At 41.7% G+C, this 21,222-nt stretch overlaps 1 protein-coding gene across 1 annotated transcript in view; it reads right to left on the reverse strand.

Annotated features, from left to right (window-relative positions):
* Positions 1 to 19,397, reverse strand: part of LOC126204258 (shematrin-like protein 1) — a 44,921-nt gene extending 25,524 nt beyond the window's left edge. The window contains exons 1-3 of the mRNA XM_049938648.1: positions 19,287 to 19,397; positions 16,667 to 16,793; positions 11,479 to 11,574 (exon numbers count right to left, since the gene is read on the reverse strand). Of these exons, the coding sequence (XP_049794605.1) occupies positions 11,479 to 11,574; positions 16,667 to 16,793; positions 19,287 to 19,397 (334 nt within the window). The remainder of the gene's footprint in view (positions 1 to 11,478; positions 11,575 to 16,666; positions 16,794 to 19,286) is intronic.
* Positions 19,398 to 21,222: the final 1,825 nt, after the last annotated feature.

Raw genomic sequence — 21,222 nt, forward strand, 5'->3', positions numbered from 1 at the left:
CACAAAAGAAAACAGGTTGACAACATATTAAAATTCATAGAAAACTTAGAAAATGGTTTAGCTATGCAAAAAATCAAAATTCCTAACAGTATCAAGAAATGGAATACGATTTACAAAATTAATCAGAGTACATGGTCATAAAAAACAGGTATATCAAAATACGCAAATTAATAATTAATTACATAGAATACACATTTTACATAACCTTTTCATAATTAATATTCTCCTCATGAGAGTCCACTTAACGCTAAACAAGAAAATAATATACAGCAGATCGACAAAAACATAAATATTGACAGCAGAATTCTTTCACATCAGCTGTCCGGGACGAAAAACAACCCCACCTTCCGTACCCGCAAGTACAAAGAATGCCGACAGTGGCACAAGAGCCGACAGCGGCACAACAGCCGACAGCGGCTCCGCCTCGCCATATTGTTGCGCCCGCCTGTGCGGCAGGCTTGATCTCACTCGCCCTTGTAACGGCATTTCCAGAACGTCCGTTTCACTGAATTCTTTCGGAAAAACTCACTCCCGAGTAATCTCAAGAAGTCCATTAATTCTATCACAGTGGATAACTCAACACTGTCCATCATCACACGCATGTACTAGCCTGAAACTTAAAACAGCGTCTAAGTACATCGGCAGTGACTAGTAAATCACATATTTATGAAATCTTACAGCTAGTTACAAAATCATATTTACACTCCTTAATCTACTGTGACTCAGCTGAAAACTTAAATTAGCAGCTTGGATTTTTCAATTCATTATTAATCAATTCCTCTTAAATCATTTAGTCAAAATTAATTACTTATTAATTACAACTTCTTTAATGTCCTCTTGGTCAGGCAAAAGCATGGCAATCTAGCAAACGTTAAATCTTACACTCTATATTTACATACTGTACAAATTACCCATTCTGTGGTATTAATCAATCCTTGGTTGGTACAATTTCAAGTCTACAATGTTCCGTATACCTTATAGTTTTCCTGAGCTTGGATACTCTAAGCAATAAGCATTCTTGTGAGGTATACTACCAATGACTTTATATGGTCCATTATAAACAAACTTAAATTTAGAGATTTCATTGTCTATCTCGCTCGATTTCTCATGATCTTTTACAAGTACTAAGTCTCCGATTGCAAACTTAGCAAAACGCGCTTTAGCGTCATGACGACGTATGCGAGCATCGGCTTTTAGCTTCATTATTTCTCGCAAACGATCTTTTTTCACACCAATACTAATGTCAATCCGTGGAGGGAATTTGATTATCTCTTCCACTAGTCCCGGTTTGTCTGAAAACACACTCTTATTCTTCATTATCACTTCATACAGGCCTCGTCTTTGTTCGTGTGTTACGTTTGACACACCATCTACAATACTTTCCAAGTCACTTTCTACACTATTGTCGGTGCTGAGAGTCCTCACGTTACAGCAGTTCAAATTCATGCCTACGTCAATGGCATCCAGCCAGTTAACAATGCGTATAGGCTGGTTTTGCCTATGCACACCGTCTACTGCCTCGTCAAAACTAACTACTATTGTTTTATCTTGTGACGTACATGTCAAAGTTTTGCTTTCGCAATTAATCACTGCACGGTACTTTAATAGCCAATCTAACCCGATAATTACTTCCGTAGTTAAGTCTGACACGACGACAAACTCTTGTTCAAATCGTGCCCCACATATCTCGAAGTTGACAAAAATCTGTTTTGTGACCGGTTTACTGGCCTTCCCAGTAGCACCGATAATTTTCACTCCTGTTACTGGCATAACTACGATGTCGGGTCTGTCTCTCAGTAACTCAAATATTTTCCCAGATACAGCACTCAATTCTGCACCGGTGTCAATCAACACGTGTAGTTGTAGGTCGTGCATATTAACAGACACTACTATCTGTCTACACTTGTCCTCGACTGTTTCTTTATTTTCCCACAGTAATTCCTCGTCTATATCCAGGTCATTCCAGAAAAAAACTATCCGGCTTTGATCCTAAATCCGGCTTATCTGGCGGCCTTTTCAGCCTCTGTTCTCATACAGTTTTAATTTCAACAAGTTTGTCCTGAGGCTTAGTCTGTAGCTTCGCCTCCAATACCGAAACCTATTCCTGTAACTCGTCAACTAGTGAGTGTTGCTTTGCTATCGATTCACTAATTGTCACCTTCGTTGATTCCTCTTTGGCCAGATTGATCTCATCTGCCAATCTACCTGGAGGAATGTGCCCAGTAGTATCTGCAATTACTTCCTCTGGATCTGCGCAACCCACACTGCTACCGTCTGACCGTATAACGTCAGCTCTAACCTCATACACGCTGTAATCTACGTGCTTTTCTACCATTCGTGTCCGGCTATCACTAAAATTTTCGTAATCTTTCTCCTTAATACTCTCGCAATGTTTAAACTGGAAGTTTGCGTCGGATGGGTCGGCTACTTCTACCACTACAACTTTCGGTAAGGTCTGCCGGTTAGGGCCAGGACTTTCCGTTACCACTTCAACATTCAACACCTGCGGGACGAAACACGACGAATCTTGCTCGTGCTCCCCATTAACATCAACTATTTCTGGTAAAGTCTGCCGGTTAGAGCCAGAACTTTCTATCACTTCACAAACACTATCTCCCTGCGGGACGAGACGCGGCAAATCCTGCCCGCCCTCCCCATAAACACTTCTCACGTACAGGCCCCTATAATCTCTTAGTTCGTCGCATAAGCGACCGAACTGCCTTAACCAGACCTCATCCCTCTCTGCATCCCCTCGCTCAATGACGGACGTGCTATCCGACATCTGATCTTCTCTCAACAATTGCGAATCATTCTTAAACTCAATCTTCAGTTCTGATGTGGGTGTTACAGCTGCCACTTTATAATCTATTTCCGGAACACTACTTACATTGTTCTCACTGACAGTGAATGTATTTTCTACTGCCGTGTCTACAGCTGATCTACTACTTGTGGGCGCACTCCTTTCTCTTAACACTGGCACACTCTCCCGCCGTTGATTATTCCACCGGAATTTTCGTAACGACGACACCTGGTTTTCTCCTGTTATTGGGCCTCCAAAATTTCTCCACGCCCGGTCGGCCCCTCACCGGCGCGGCTAATGGTTTCCCTGTCTCGCCCCAGCAGATCTGCTCCCCGGATGCTGCTGAGGCGGCTTATCACACCCTCTGGCGCTATTACTATTCTGTGAAGCCCGTATCACGTTAGTATGATACTGGTTTCCGTCATTCCTGTTATTATTTGCATTGTACCGATTGTTATTACGGTCCGAGCCATTATTGTTATTGCTGCCATGGTTGCGGTGTGCATTATTCCCATGGTTATCGTTGTTGTTACCACGGCCTCTACCACTGTCGCGATTATTGCGCCAATTGTCCTCGTCCTCAACTCTTTCCAGGAAATCATTGATTGTCCTGTAATTGCTTCCTACGTAGCGTTTTGTATCATTTGGAAGCTTCCTGTAGAGTTCCCAGACTATTTCGGATTCCGTGCGGCGATCACGCAAATATTCCAACTTGCGGATCCAGCCCTCACAAAACTCCTTCATCGAGCCGCGCGAATTTGCATCGAAAGGCCTCGATACGACAAATTCGCGCCAGACACTTTGTTGTTTTTGCTCTGACCAGTATTCAGCCAGAAACAAATTTTTAAACTCGTCAAAAGTCAGGTTCGTAATGTTGAGGTTTAAGCCCCAACGCTTGGCATCACCAGCCAACACGCCAATAACCGCATTAATTTTTCTCTCATTAGTCCATGATCTGGGTAAAACTCTTTCACATTTTTTAATGAAATCCGTCGCGTGTATACCACCTTTTTTCAAGGGGTCGGACCGTTCGTCAACAATTCCGAACTATGTGCACATATTGGCACATAGCTCTGTTTTTGGTCAAGTTTCTTTTCTAATTCCGACACTCTCGTAATTACTTGGCATTTGGCTGTCGCAAGCGTTTCCAATTCCCTCTTTTTCTCATCGCAGGTATTAGCCTGCTTCCTCACTTTAGTATCTACTTCGGATACTAAAGCCTTTAAAGTTTCCACCTTCTGTTGATCCTGGTTTTTCACTAATTGAATTTGTTCCGTCACCTTATTCTCGATGATCGGAGGAACCGCTTCTCCTACACTTTTCTCGATTCTGCTAATTTCGGAATCAAAACGAGTATTTATGCTCGCAATTTCCGCCTGAACGCTTATCATTTCCTATTTAAGATTACCGATTTCGGTATTAATTACAACAATATTTTGTTTGATTTTATCAACTTTTGTGTTAACAACTCCAACATTGTTGTTAACAACATTAATAGCTTTGTTCTGATTGTCTAGCTTCCGTTCAATTTTTTCATACTGAGCTTCTTGCTTGGCAGACTGAGCTTCTTGCTTGGCAGCCTGAGCTTTAATTTATGCCGATTGACTCTTGATTTCATTATTCAAAACATTCAATAAATCAGTTAAATTCCCGGAAACTACCGGTTTTACTTGCGTAGCTGGTTCCTCTATATATGTTCCCCCGTATTCGTCATCAAGGGGTACAGATTTGATTTTCACTTCCGATTCAGAAACATTTTCTAAAGTTTGGAATTCCATTTCTGCTCTTTGTTGCGTTTCTGCGGTCGCGTCTGTCATGCTAGCCGCCTGCCCCTGAACAATTGGTTCCGCGGTGCGTGTTTCCCACTGTTCCACCGATTGTTCCGTATCCAAGTCTACCAAATTTTGGTAATTGTTGACTTCACTCATTTTAATAATTTTCAATATAAATGCCAAATCTCAAATATAATTAGGATTCCTCCCACTACTTATCCTCGCTGACGTAACGAGCTGTGAGTAACCAGTACTTTGTTACGAGATTTGCACAGTGCAAAATTCGTGTCCAGAACAACCTCAAATTTGAAGATTGTCCTGTCACCAGGTCGCCATGTGTAACCTCCCCATTACTTATCGGCCTTAATGACAGTGAAAAATTAAACCGCGTGTACCTAATGGAAATTTGGGAAAAGCAATCGTCACCGAAGTTAATTTGTCGGTAAAGAGGGAGGAAAGGGTTACATCTAAATGAAAGGAAAAATGCAAATGAAACTGGTGGAAATTAATTTTGAAAAGGGGTAAAGTTAATAAAGAAAGTAAATGTGCGGCCGTTACGTTAACAATTAACTAGCGGTAATTAGATATTTGAGATTTGGGGGAAATTACGGTCGCCAGTCCTAAGGACAATTACTATAGTAACTGAAAAAGAAGGGTTATTACACATATAATTAGCACTAGAAGCGTGGCAACTGAAGGTTGACACGTGTAGTGTGAAAACTGAAAGTTTGTCATAAGTAATAAATTTCGCTACACTCTGATTTAATTTAGCAAAAGAATTAATAAAACCGGAAAATCGAAAGTTAATTTAGTGACTGAAGTTAATAGTGAGCTTTCTTTCTGAAGCACATCGAAATTCAGTAAAATACGGTTAGTCTTGGACTACCTCAACAATCATTTGAAAAGCTACTTGAATCTACGCAATTTAGAAATAAGAGACTTAACTTTGAACTTGAATTAAATGATTCTGAACAATTAACAATAGTAAAATTTAGTACGTACCAAGCTGGGCTGCAGTCACAGGTAAGCTAAAATACTGTAACAAAACTCGCACTCTTAATTTGTGCTTGTGTAATCTAAATATTATAGCCAGCTATGAATACCTTAACTGAACTTTGAAATTAAAGCAGTGAAATCGAATGCTGTTACTTTAATGCTGGCGTTTGAATTTCAACGACACTCGGGTTCATTCCGGAAAAGGAGGGGACCCTGATTGGTAATGCAATTGGGACAATGAGCAACAAAGGTTTATGCTAAGTTGCTGTAATTTTGTGATGCAACAATTTTAAAAGCTGAGATCTGCCATACAGTTCTAAAACTTTACGTGCTTCCAGTCTTCCTTGTTGGTTGATTGAAGGTTTGAAGTCGTCGGTCGAGGAGGTGGCGACAGTCACTCATTGTCGGCCGTCGCTGTTGCAGAAGCTGGATGTTGGCGCGCCTTCTTCTCGACACTGTCACCAGGCGAAACGGGCTCTTGATGTGCGCCAGGTAATGCTTCCCGTCCGTGACACCGCGTCAGAAACTAACATAGCAAGTCGAGCGCAATTACATGCTGCCCAACCCTGAAAGCGCGGCAACTCGCGGGAGCGTCACACAACACCCTTGCTCCACTGCACTACCCCAGCCAGACTCTCTCTCTCTCTGTTCTGCCCGCGCTCCACGCGGCAGAGTTAACACTACCCAAGATCCTAAACACTTTGGTTCTCCACACGACCTATCGATGTAATCGTTCGATAGCATACTTTTCCCTAGGCCAGATCCAGCGTATAAATACAAATAATATTCACGAAACAAACCAATTATACATCGACATAAATGCATATATATACAAATAGTAAAACAATTACAATATATAAAGACACAGAAACGTCATATCTTCAGGTAAGAAAATAAGGGAAAAAATTATAGTACAATAGATGGAAATTGGAGGATATGTATTTCCGGCGTTACAGGTGACACAGAATGTTGCAGGAATCCGTTATTTGTTCTCGAATGCCGCATTCAGATATGAAAGAGTTATGAACGGCTGATTGCACAATACGGTGCACGTCCTTCGTGGTGGTCAGATATGGTCGACGGCAACGCTCACGACGAATACGTCCGTCCTCACGTTCCCACGTAATTTCATTGTCACATCCAAATACCCCACAACTATGGATATTACATGATTCGTTCAAAGGGCATAATTATAACGCACAATGAGGTCCCTTTCAAATTTCGACAGCTTCTGGTAATGCTGTCTCACACGAGCACGCGACATCTGCGCGTGCTTCACAGTGAACGCTCTGCTTTTGACACTGTTCACTCCCTTTATCTACTCTAACAGGTCTGATAACAAGGCTAAACACTAAAAAATAGAATCACTACTCGAATCACCCGATGGGGTGTACCAGTACCAAGATACATTGACATCCGACCATGTCTTCTAGGTGCTTTAATTTCTAGTCCGGCAGCGTTGACTGTCGCACAGTTGAGATTTATGGCATTCTGATTTTTCTGCACTGTATGTTAGTCAGTTTCCTTCTACTCCTTATTTATCACAACGTTAATAACTATTGTGTATTGTGTATTGAACTGGGGGCCTAGAAACGACGGAGAGCCTTCGTCCCGCCGTAGCCCTCAGTGGTTCACAACCCCACAACAGGCCACAGCAGTCCACACACCCCACCGCCGCCCCCACACCGAACCCAGGGTTCGGCCACACTGGACCACCCCTCTCCCCCCGGGAACGTTTCATACCAGACGAGTGTATCCCAAATGTTTGCGTGGTGGAGTAATTATGGTTACGCGTACGTGGAGACAGTGTTCGCTCAGCAATCGCGGCACAGAGTAACTGTGGCGGAAGAAGGGGAACCAGCCCGCATTCGCCGAGGCACATAGAAAACCTCCTAAAAACGATCCACAGGCTGGCCGGCACACCGGACCTCTACACTAATCCGCCGGGCGGATTCGTGCCGGAGACCGGCACGCCTTCCGGCTCGGGAAGCAGCACGTTAGACAGCGCGGCTAGCCGGGTGGACTTGATAACTATTACTGTTTGTTCATACAACATACGGTCTGTTATGAATGAACTTCTCTTTATATACCACGAAACTGTGTAAATACGAGCCGGCTCGGTGGCCGAGCGGTTCTAGGCGCTTCTGTCCGGAAGCACGCGGCTCCTACGCTTGCAGGTTCGAAGCCTTCCTCGGGCGGGAATGTGTGTGAGGTTATTAGGTTACTTAGGTTTCAGTAGGTCTAAGTCTAGGGGACTGATGACCTCAGATGTTATGTCCCTTAGTGCTGAGAGCCATTTGAACCATTTTTTTTTTAATAAATGACTGGCGTGGTGAGTAGGCGAGACTGAAGAGAAGAGGTATGTATTAAGCTTTAACCTCCAATTAACCACTACTTTGAAAAAAAAATCAACTTTCTGTGTAAAAGGCAGCTAATCGGTCCACTGTAATTGTGTGATAATGGAATTGTTGATACGGCGATCACCTATTTACGCGTCATCCATGTTTGTCATGGGATGGTGATAGTATTCATATAACACAGCCTTAGTGAGTGTTGTTGTGTGTAAACACGTCTGTTGGTTGAATTTTAGTTCTTGTGAATGACGTCTTCTACATATTTTCACTAACTGCGACATTAGTTGTCGACAGTAACAAACAAGCAAATGATACACTATGACGTTTGTGATTTAATGAAAAAGGAATAGAAAACAAATACTCATTCAAATATATGTGGCAATTACACTTAATCACTTCATCTGTTAAATGCACTGTTGTTAGGAAAGAGATTTTTTGTGTTCTTACCTCTTTCTTTCATAAATTTTCCATTCATATGTCATTATAAGCTAAATCATTCGTTAAGACTATATATGACGGTAGTATCTGTTCCCGAAAGAACAGTTACCGTAGAGCGTGCAAGGGATAAGTCTCTGCAGACGCGCGGTCCTCTGTGCACGCGGTGGCTCAAATGGATAGAGCGTCTGCTATGGAAGCATGAGATCCCGGGTTCGAGTCCCGGTCGGGGCACACATTTTCAAAATGTCCCCAATGAAGTACATCAACGCTGTTTGCAGCTAGGGTGTACATTTAATTATCATTTCATTCGTTAAGACGCCTAACCATGTTCTGTGGTGCTTCCGACATCCACTTGAGGAAACGCACTCTCATTTTTTAAATTATGCATCATATTTGGACATCAATGTACGTCTGGTACAGATATGCTGCACGCCAAACAAGTAAAGCGATGGCAGCCACAGGGAACTCAGTTAAGGCAGCGGATTAGTAACCTTTAAACAATAACTAAGCTGACACACTGAAGAAACATAAAAACCAATTTTTCTGCTATCATGAATAAAGAGAAAAGCACTACACTTCAGTAGCTCTATTGTTCCCAATTAGGGCTTGCCACATCTTCCCTGATGTTCTTTCAGACCTCATTTCACTTCGCAATTTACTGTTTAGTAAGTTTCAATAACCTTTTATAGCCCTACATTCCATATACAATCTGCAGAGGTACTACTTTCTGTTTGTTCTCGCCTAGCAATGAATGACAGTGGTCTCCATTAAGACGCCACAAAAGCATAGTTCAGGTGTAAAATTAATCTTTGATGTTGCTTATGTTTTGTGCACCAAGATAGGGTTTAGCCACTGCGCGGAAGGAGCAGTGACGGGAGTAAAAGAGGAAAATAAAGATATCAATGACAACTTTTTGCGACGACATAGTTCTTATGCCCGTGGACGGTTTTTGTTGATGAATCGCATTTAGTCATGAAAACATAAAGTGCTTTTTATTGCATTCCTAATCACCTTGTTCAAAAGTGTTACTACTTATTGCATAATAATCATTTAGTAAACAGATAACTTAGTTTCATCAATTGAAGAAGCAATTTGCTGTTTCTCCCATGAATAATTGTAGGTTTCAATAAACGGTTGAAGAACTGAAGAAATGAATCAACAAAAACACAGTATTGTTTGAAAATGATTAAAACTAAGCTGAAATTTATTAATAACTGCATAACGGGCTCTATTGATACTATTAACGTCAAAAATGGGAAAGGTACAGAAGAAGAAAGTAGTAAGGCACTTTTCCTGTCCAGGAAATTAGATTATCCATCATAACTGAAGCTTGGAGATAGCAGAGTAGAAATAGGAAGACAAAGAACGAAGAGTAAGAGCTGTTTTGCAACCATATTCCAACATGAAATTGAGGAATATATTCAATAAGGGCATATATCTCTAGCATAGCATTCTAAGAAAACAAAATTTGAACAATCTAATTCTGGAGGAGGAGAAGAAGAAGAAGAAGACGAAGAAGAAAAAGAATGCTACCGTATTTGAAATGCGATACTATAGAAGTATTTAAAAATTTAGCTCTACACATAAAATACAAAATGGAAAGATGCGATAAGAAATTGCCGACAAAGGAAATCTGTGCAATACTCCTAGTAGGAAAAGGCACAAATACGTTAGACAACTGATGGAGTATCTGGGAGAGGAGAAAAATGGTAGAGGCACACAAAGATTGCAATACAAAAACAATCGAAAGGGCGTTACGTGTAGTGGGTAAACAGATCCAGTCAAAAGAGTAATGACTTAAAAAGAAAGGTCTGTCGTTTGCTGGTTTTATCCCACTCAGCTACGATAATCCCATCACAAAACATTTGCTTTCATGTTTCCTTTTTTTTCTGGGTGACATTTTCGTTACATTATTTGTTATAAACGTATCCAGTTGGAACCGCCTGTATTTCTGTTTGTCATGTTTACAAGTGGAAGCTCCAACTTTAGGGGTCACAAGTTAATTTAATAACTTTTTATTAGGGCCTAATTCCACAATCGCATCTGAATTACGCAAAAATCCACTTCATTGTTTGTACATTCTAAATATCATCTACATTGTTCTAGCTTTATCCCACAAATATTGTCACAACGAACTTAAGTATAATAGTATTCATAACAGTTAATAGAACACACCATAGAGAAGCAGTGAGTAGATTGTTTACAAATTCAGATGCAACTGTTCCACTAAGTCGTAATAAAAAGACTCAATTAAAACTGCGAACCCAGACGATGGCGCTCCCTCTCTAAAATACATTTAGATCAATAAAAAAAGCAAAATATAGGCAATTAATGAACTTTGCTTCCTAAGATTTATGTCTTCCGCTGCCTCTATCAAGAGAAAGCAATATGAATTGGTTAACAAAACAATACTGAAGATAAATTTTGGATAAATCGTCTTCTTCTGGTATTACATACTTTTCACGTCTGTTGCACGTACAATGTATTTTCTGGTGTTTCCATAAATGTTGTATTTTCATTTTCGACGCTGATAACAAGACAGATAAACATATGTATTTTGCGTAAATATGCTTTTCGATTTGGCGAGTTTTTACAGCTTGCACATCAGTTTTGTTACTTCTTTTACTTACTTACTTTACTTTTTATTTGGCTGAGGTGAATACGTTACAGACAATACCACCAGTGTGAATTATGAGGTAATCACCAGAAATCGAAACCGGAACCTGTACATCGGAGGACAATAAAGCTAATAAGTAACTATTATATCTTCAGAATGCAAGAATCAGTTACCAGAAGAGAGTTTCAGATTATATACGTCACGAACGGCTAGTACATTCTCCGCAGATGGTAATTAGATGACCTCTAGAAAGGTAGAAATAAAACAAGTATTTCTTTTATACAAGTGCTTTTATTAAATAGCTTATGGATATGAATCAGAACTGGGTGGTAAGATTTTATAATTTTTGGATGGAAGGGGCGTTTCAATGTGGTGGTGTTGTGGTAGAAAAGAAGTCGTCGGTTGCACATTAATGAGCAGAAGATGAGGTTCGAGTCGCTGTTCTTCACCAGTGGCCGTAGCCATGGCCGTATCCATATCCTGGGTAGCCGTAGTGGTCACCGTAGCCGTGGTAACCATGGTAACCGTATCCAGGGTAGCCGTGGTGTCCCCAACCCTTGTAGCCCCAGCCAGGGTAGCCGTAGTGGGACGAGTAGCCTGCAACATACATCACCTGATTCAGGATGATCCACTTCAGTGTATCAAATGCTCTTATCTTAAAGTAGCAATAAGCGGCTAAGACAACTGTATATAGAGATCATCTGCTGCATCCAGTGCCGTGCACGAAGAGATACGGAGATATGATCCGTTTGTTATGATCTCCGTCAGTAACAACATTTCCCTCTGCAACAACTTTCGGCTGTTTCAAGCCGCCCCCTCCACCCCCCCCCCCCCACCCTCACCACCACACACGCACTGATGCGTAAAAATTCCAGGACTAAGAGTGTGATGAATATGTCTGTCAGCGTTAGACATTAAATAATATTCACTGAGTAATGTGTAACTTTACGTATTTGAAACCTAATGAATGTAAGGTCCAGAATTACAAAGGAATATCGTCTCTATCTTACCGATTCAGTCCTGCCATTACCCTATGGGTTCTATGCCATGGCGTCCTTAGAAGTCATTTATTTATTAGTCGAAATATCGTGGTAAGACGTGGATATCTGACGAGTGACACATGTTTTTTCAAGGTGCGGATGCGAAAATAACAGATATTCATATACTTGAAAGCGGAAATGGAAACAATCCATATCGCCCGATACAAGAAAATCAATGTCTTGATGGAGGCGCCATTAAATCTTATGCTGAATGTGCGGGGGTACTGGCCACTTTACTAGCATCAATTTTACAGTAGCTCTTTCTGATAACGGAGCATACGTTTGCCGGGAAAACATTCCAATCTACATGACGTTTAATATGACTGACGCCCAGAAATAAAGAGCTGTCTCACTGATATCGGAATCCTGTACAATTACAGAACGTATGTCCTATTTTAGAGTGATTACTTTTCTGGAAACTGAATAATTCATATCCAGAAACTAACATAGCTTCTGATGTCACGGATGATGTGAAAACCAGCTTCGTCTGCTCGTTCATGAGAACCGTGAGGCAGCAGACAACTGAGTTTAGCCTGACGCCATTTTTCATGACTTCCAAGCAACTTTTGATTCAATTCCGCACTGTCACGTAGCAAACATAATATCCGAACACATATTATATGATTATCTTGGAGACTTCCTACAAAATGAACTCAGAATGTCGTTCTTCATTGGGAGGCAATGACCAAAGCGAAGGTAACTTCCGAAGTGTCTGAAGGTAAACGATATGGGCGCTGCTATTTCCAGTATAACCTAGTGGATTTCATTTATAGCCCTATGAGGCTATTTGCAGAAGACTAGGTTGTGTACAGCTTGGTGACGTCTTTATAAACTTACTACGAATTCCAGAGAGACACCCATTGATCAGCGTTTGTAGAATGAGTAGTAGATGACTTTAAATGCAAATAAATGTACAGTAACGCGTGCATGTGGAAAAATAGAGCCAACATCGTTTGACCGTCCTTTCAAAGTGCCTATACCATTCGAGTTAAATAAAAATCGAGAAAAGAATTCGAGTGTACTCCTTTTAGGGAACCCTCCATATATTTAGGCGGAAAACGAGTAAACCCAAACTTATGCTGTCCGTAAAGCTCTAGCAACGAGATTTTCTCGTAGGCGATCAGCAAGACGAAAATTAGAGGTCGACTGCTTCTGTAGCCGATAAATTGAACACTAACGGTATTGACTGATACACTATTGTATTGTTATCAGTCATTTAAGTATTCTTTTGGCTTGGCCATTTGCGTTCAACAACAAGGGTATCTCCAAATATCTAAGGTTTAGTATGATAGCATGTGTCATAGCTTTGATGCTTCAGATGTTTTTAATATATTCATTCTATGCAGCTGTTTTTTCATCAACATGTGCCAGTTTTGTCTCACATTAAAAACTAAAATACACAGTGTTGAAGTTCCACAATAATATTTATTTTTATTTCGTCGTGAATCGGCTTTGTGCTTTCTGGGCTGTTCGGCGACAACACGGGACAACAGATAAGCCACACAACAACAGCGAGGGTTTATAGTTATACAAAAATTATATTTCCAAAGTTATGGAACTATTTTATTACTTTATATCTATACGAAGAATACAAGCGTACTGAAACACACGAAGAAGCTATGAAAAAGTTAACCTTACGTTAAACCAACTAAAAAATCAAAAGTATAGGAATTTACAGGCCAAAATATTATAAAAGTGATTACTGGCACAGACCACTATGTTATATCGCTAAATATCAATAAAGTGTATTTCAAATTTTGATATCTACACTCCTGGAAATGGAAAAAAGAACACATTGACACCGGTGTGTCAGACCCACCATACTTGCTCCGGACACTGCGAGAGGGCTGTACAAGCAATGATCACACGCACGGCACAGCGGACACACCAGGAACCGCGGTGTTGGCCGTCGAATGGCGCTAGCTGCGCAGCATTTGTGCACCGCCGCCGTCAGTGTCAGCCAGTTTGCCGTGGCATACGGAGCTCCATCGCAGTCTTTAACACTGGTAGCATGCCGCGACAGCGTGGACGTGAACCGTATGTGCAGTTGACGGACTTTGAGCGAGGGCGTATAGTGGGCATGCGGGAGGCCGGGTGGACGTACCGCCGAATTGCTCAACACGTGGGGCGTGAGGTCTCCACAGTACATCGATGTTGTCGCCAGTGGTCAGCGGAAGGTGCACGTGCCCGTCGACCCGGGACCGGACCGCAGCGACGCACGGATGCACGCCAAGACCGTAGGATCCGACGCAGTGCCGTAGGGGACCGCACCGCCACTTCCCAGCAAATTAGGGACACTGTTGCTCCTGGGGTATCGGCGAGGACCATTCGCAACCGTCTCCATGAAGCTGGGCTACGGTCCCGCACACCGTTAGGCCGTCTTCCGCTCACGCCCCAACATCGTGCAGCCCGCCTCCAGTGGTGTCGCGACAGGCGTGAATGGAGGGACGAATGGAGACGTGTCGTCTTCAGCGATGGGAGTCGCTTCTGCCTTGGTGCCAATGATGGTCGTATGCGTGTTTGGCGCCGTGCAGGTGAGCGCCACAATCAGGACTGCATACGACCGAGGCACACAGGGCCAACACCCGGCATCATGGTGTGGGGAGCGATCTCCTACACTGGCCGTACACCACTGGTGATCGTCGAGGGGACACTGAATAGTGCACGGTACATCCAAACCGTCATCGAACCCATCGTTCTACCATTCCTAGACCGGCAAGGGAACTTGCTGTTCCAACAGGACAATGCACGTCCGCATGTATCCCGTGCCACCCAACGTGCTCTAGAAGGTGTAAGTCAACTACCCTGGCCAGCAAGATCTCCGGATCTGTCCCCCATTGAGCATGTTTGGGACTGGATGAAGCGTCGTCTCACGCGGTCTGCACGTCCAGCACGAACGCTGGTCCAACTGAGGCGCCAGGTGGAAATGGCATGGCAAGCCGTTCCACAGGACTACATCCAGCATCTCTACGATCGTCTCCATGGGAGAATAGCAGCCTGCATTGCTGCGAAAGGTGGATATACACTGTACTAGTGCCGACATTGTGCATGCTCTGTTGCCTGTGTCTATGTGCCTGTGGTTCTGTCAGTGTGATCATGTGATGTATGTGACCCCAGGAATGTGTCAATAAAGTTTCCCCTTCCTGGGACAATGAATTCACGGTGTTCTTATTTCAATTTCCCGGAGTGTATATTTATCCAAGTACCGAAGGAAAAATTCATAAGTGTGTTCTTCATTTTTTCGTGTTTTGCGTATTACTCTGCTTAACGTTAGCTTAATCGCCCAGTAAACAACAAATACATATACGAAATAGCCACTACCTAGCGAATTAATATAGTAGTGCATTACATCTGCGCATTGCTGAAAGCTTGAAATTGATTGTGAGCAGAAACACTGACCGAATTAAAGATGATCGTGGATGTTCTGTAAACAAATGCCTGTATTTAGTGCGGCGGTTAGTACCTACCATTATTCGAGAAATCTTTTATATGGAGCAATAACACCCCACGTTCATCAGTGAAGGTACGAACCATGACTTTCCCTTAGAATCGATCCACTGAGACTTTATTTACGGTCCTGTCAAATACGTTATAAAATGAACACTATAAGCCCCTGTATGTTTTCCAAATCGGAATTCAAGGAATTCGGTCAAAGAAAAGAGTAGCAAAATGTCTACTACGTTTGTCTCTTAACTGAACATTTAATTTAATTTGATTTTTCTTGAAATTTAGTGAACAGTCCCATGCCAAAGTATGTGTTACAAATTGTGTTGTCTAAGCTAAGTGTAAGTACCAACACATAGGCACAACATATAAAATTCTATACGCAATAATACAAGAGATATTGCAACCGTCGATGGAAGCTTACACGATTATTTAGCTGTAGCCTGAGAGAATCTATGACAATGTAGCATCAGATGAGTGGCAGAATCGATGACAAAAAATACACGATAAGGGGGAAATTGAAACAAAAGAAAATACGTTTCAAGAATATGAGGAAACCTCCAGGAAAGGTAATTCACTAAAAGTTACGGGGACTAAATTAGATAGATGGTAAAAAGCTTCAAAGAAAAGAAGGAAGAATGTAGTTTCGGGAACAAGATAGTTAGGGACGACTCACGATGCGTGGAATGGACAAGAGTGGGCACGAATGGACTGGCTTTTCTGAAAGGAACCAGCCCTGCATTCGGTTTAAGTGATTTATGGAAACCATGGAAAAATTTTACCTGGCTGATAGGACAGCGATGTTAGCTGCCCTTCCTCCTAATCACAATACAGTGGATTAAAGTATACTACATCTCCGCATTCAAAACAGACGTGGAGAAGATGAAGAGAAACTTTCAAGGTTGATCCAAAACAGGTACTGACGAGTGAATCCGAATGTTTTTGTCACAAACTGAAATCAGTCATCAGAGGCTGTGGATAAGATGAATTTCCGCTACGTCCTTACTTTCGGAGGCGCTAATCTCAAGGCTCAGTTGGAGTACCAAAGAAGTGTTCTGCTCACGAAAGGCAGGTATCCTAGCTGCAATCCAGGGCTCGAATATCGGTACTGTGCACAATTTGATCTAGTCTCATACAGTGGCTCTGAGCTGTCATTTGAATGCTATGCATGATAACGTAATGGTATGTGAAAAGATGTCACTCACCGTGGTATCCGTACCCAGGGTACTTGTAGCTGTACGGGTAGTACCCGTGTCCGTGTGAGACGGCCAGGGGGTAGGAGGCCTCACAGCCACACAGCAGGGCCAGGCAGGCCACTGCCAGAAGGCACACCTGCAACACAATAAACACAGCACGTGTAATTGTAGATCACGATACGTATGCTTCTGAGGTGCGTATGTGTACTGTTACGTAGTATGTCTGTAATGTCAGGCAAGATCTGGTTTCCTACACCGAACTAGATAACAACCGACTCTCTCCTCTGGTACCACATGAGCAATTGACCGATTCAAACAGTACGAACAAATTCTGCAGAGATTGTGTTTAGAAGTCTTTTCGTGTCATCGACCATCTATGGTCACTTGTCGACACAAGAAGTGTCATCAGCAAAACCCCAACAGTGGAGAAGACGCTTCATGTCTGTAGAAGGAGAAAAAAATTAACATGCCTATTACGCAATTAACTTTGCTTTCACTTAATATTCAGGTTGTCCTTAATGTTTACAAATTTTTGGGTCAAAATTAATCAGACTGTAAAGGATCTAAACTGGATACTTGAGATAAGGAACTAATGGCCGGAATGATTAATTAGAGGAGTTCTGAGAAAGAGGGCGGGAGGGCAGATGGGATTATTTAGTGGCACTAGACTGGGGCCGTTGGTCGTGATGACTCGAACGAGCATTTCGTTCGCGGCAAGTGTTTGTAGACTTCTTATGTTTCTGCACCGTCGTTGGTGGTGCTACCTTCAAAAATAATGCACAATCGTGTGTAAAGTGTGCACTGCAGAATTATATCTGTTGAAATCTATTACATGCCGTGTGAAACTATAGCAGAAATTGAAGAGGAGCTGCCGGCCGCGGTGGTCTCGCGGTTCTAGGCGCGCAGTCCGGAACCGTGCGACTGCTACGGTCGCAGGTTCGAATCCTGCCTCGGGCATGGATGTGTGTGGTGTCCTTAGGTTAGTTAGGTTTAAGTAGGTCTCAGTTCTAGGGGGACTGATGACCACAGCAGTTGAGTCCCATAGTGCTCAGAGCCATTTCAACCATTTTTGAAGAGGAGCTGTGTAGTACCAATCAAGCCGCCAGTCTCACTGTAGAAGTGTGGGTATTATAGAAGGTTAGGCAAAATTTTTTGAGTCGATATCTAAGCACTGAGATGCGGTCATCACTTTGGTCAGCTGCTATAAACTTAAGTTGTTGCTGTAAGGTTTAAGTCATTTATGTCTATAAAGGCCGGACACAGTGGCCGTGCTGTTCTAGGCGCTACAGTCTGGAGCCGGGTGACCGCTCCGGTCGCAGGCTCGAAACCTGCCTCGGGCATGGTTGTGTGTGATGTCCTTAGGTTAGTTAGGTTTCAGTAGTTCTAAGTTCTAGGGGACTGTTGACCTCAGATGTTAAGTCCCATAGTGCTCAGAGCCATTTGAACCATTTTGTTAGTTACTCAGACTTGGACTCTAACTGGGGTAATTGAAATATACGATTACTTGGACTAGTAACGTAGACGATTCGTCCTTAGCTCTTGACCAAGAGCTTTTTTCTTTTTGGGAATTGATTATTTTAGTGTGTAGCGAATGCTGTAAAAATTAACAGGTACTTGGTACTTCATTATTTAGGCAATTTAATTCTTCAAATTCAATATAACGGAAAATGTACTGTACGAAAACTAAAATTGTAGATGACTGATGTTAACTACAGGCAATCAACATTTATGGGTAAATGTCGAACCTCTTTAAAAGTGGAACGTGCATATAAAACAAACATGAAGAGTGACGAAAATGGAAAACCATGTAAAAAGAAAGAAAATTAAGAAGAAGACTATAATGCTGTTAATTTTAGGAGGAAATAATACATAATTTCTGAAGCAAAATTTTTCTAAAAATTGTTTCTGTATAATTAAGTCAATTGTAACTGATCTTATAACAAAGAAGCGAAATGCACTGAGTATCGAAAATATATAGACTATCTCACGGCAGCGGCCGCAAGTACAGTGTATTTGCAGTTTTTATGTGTGAAGGCATTTGTCAGAATTATGGCTGTCTGGAAATCGACAAATGAAGTAAATACACGAAAAGAAAACATGTTTGACCTATCATTTGAAAAACCCGAGGAACTGCGACGTAATAGCTGTATTTATATTTTTGCTGTAATGAAATGTACATTCAAATAGGCAAATAGGCTACCCAAATATATGCAGCGAAACAAAAATCGCCTATTCGGCGCAATAATGCATGATTTGGTATTGCTTGGTAACTAGGAGGTATACTTTTCACTCATGTCATCATTGTCGCTAGACGTGAAAAGTAGTTCTTATTGTCCCATATTTATACCATTCATCACAAGAAAGAAGAGATGGACATATGCAAGTAAAAATTGTGATGAGTATTAATGTCAGAAGCGTTTTTCATTTCGTTCACAGAAGCAGAATTTTGGTTAAGTCTTACATTAGTACTGCCAATTTCTTGATTCTTCTTAAAATTCATACCTTTTTATCCTGAGTATAGCATTACAAAGGAGAGACTCAGCTGAGGCACTTGCCGAACATTGTAGTGCGAAATTCGCCAGCTACTACCTTACAGAGGGACGAGTGACAGTGACAGTGCAGTACTCACCAGTGAGAGAACGCGAGACATTGTGCTTGTCGACTGAGGGCTGAGAGCTGACAGTGAGGAGGTGTGTGGCGGCGGTTGCTTTATACACAGCAGCGCTGCCGACGTCGGCATTAATAGCGGCTCGTGGTTTCAACACTGAAAACATCGGCGACCGCGTTCCTAGCGCAACGTTGTGCAGAAGGGAATAATTGGAAGCAAAGTAAGTTAGCCACGGATGAAGCACTTGTCGTCACCGCTCACTACACACTTAAGAGATGCTATGTGAAGTACGGAAAAGCACGAGAGATGAACTAAGGGAATGAGATCCTCTTACGGTATATTGATAATTTTACTTATGGACCGTCTGACAGCAACTGAATAAAACACAATTTTAGTGCCATACGCGTTTCGCCTTTATTTTCTGCAAGGCATCATCAGTGGCCTGGAATAAGTACATATGATAGCTATTTTATTTACATTTTTGTCACTGTGCCTATAGGTTATAAACAGTGTTAATAGAGGAAATGATAACATAAAACAAAAAAACTCTTCCCCACACCATCTGGACACACACACACACACCCACCCACCCACCCACCCACACACACACACACACACACACACACACACACACACACACGCACACATACAAAAAAGAGAAAAAAAGGAAAAAAGAAAAAAAATTATACCACACCAAAATTCAGACACACACACACACACACACACACACACACACACACACACACATCACAAAATAAATAAATAAAATAAAATTAATATCACACACACACACACACACACACACACACACACACACACACACACACACACAAACACACAAACACATACACAAACGCACACACAAATGCATACACGAACAGATCACAGATACTTCAATAATTACACTCATAAGTTTCGATCTTTGGCAAAAACATTTGACAGTCGGCAACAGAAACCAAAACATTGCATCAAAACAAGCGATCAGTGCATAGTGCTGTGGAATGTGGAGAAAACCGCAAATTGGCGTTAATAAGAAGAAGAACAACACCAAAAATGTAACAGGAGCGTAATATGTAAGAAATTGTCCACGCAACCTGTAAGTACAGTTCAAAACATTACTACTTAATAGGAAATAGCAACCACCAGAACTGTATATAACCTATAGGCACAGTGACAAAAATGTAAATAAAATAGCTATCATATGTACATATTCCAGGCCACTGATGATGCCTTGCAGAAAATAAAGGCGAAACGCGTATGGCACTAAAATTGTGTTTTATTCAGTTGCTGTCAGACGATCCATAAGTAAAAATTATCAATATACCATAATATTACACGCAACTGAGGAAGACAGGACTACAAAAATTGAAGAGACCCTCTTAGTCTCGAAGAGCATTTCCACTCGCTGCCAAGGGATTTGTGGTTCGAATCTACGTCCAGAACGTTGTTATAACGTTTCAGTACGTTTCATTACGAGGTCCAATCACCGAAGAACGAAGATTTAATCATCGTTGTAGGGTTTGTTCTGCCATGAATTAAATATTGTGAGATGTATAAATAATAATTGCATTTTGTGGAGAAAACCCAGGTTGCAAAGACCACCTCTGCTTTAATGTTCTCCTTTTCGACCTTTATTTCGCGCTCCACGCTATGTTTAAACATCTTTGCCACAATGAATGTGTGAATCTAAAACTCATTGATTAAATCTCTCAGTATACCTGAACTTGTGGTAGTAAACCGATCTTGTGGATGAAAACCCGTTTTGTATCGTCGACTGGAAATCAAGCATTAATCAACTGAAACTTCACCTGAAAAGAGGCTTTTTGCGAACAAACAAACCACTGTATACGTCTTCTGAAAATGTTGAATCATATTTAATAATATTTAAAAACTCTGTGTTCCAATTCGTGGTGTAATTTCCGTTTGTTTATTCATCTACAATTTGATGTTTATCATT

Source organism: Schistocerca nitens, chromosome 9, assembly GCF_023898315.1.
Source record: "Schistocerca nitens isolate TAMUIC-IGC-003100 chromosome 9, iqSchNite1.1, whole genome shotgun sequence".
NCBI lineage: Eukaryota > Metazoa > Arthropoda > Insecta > Orthoptera > Acrididae > Schistocerca > Schistocerca nitens.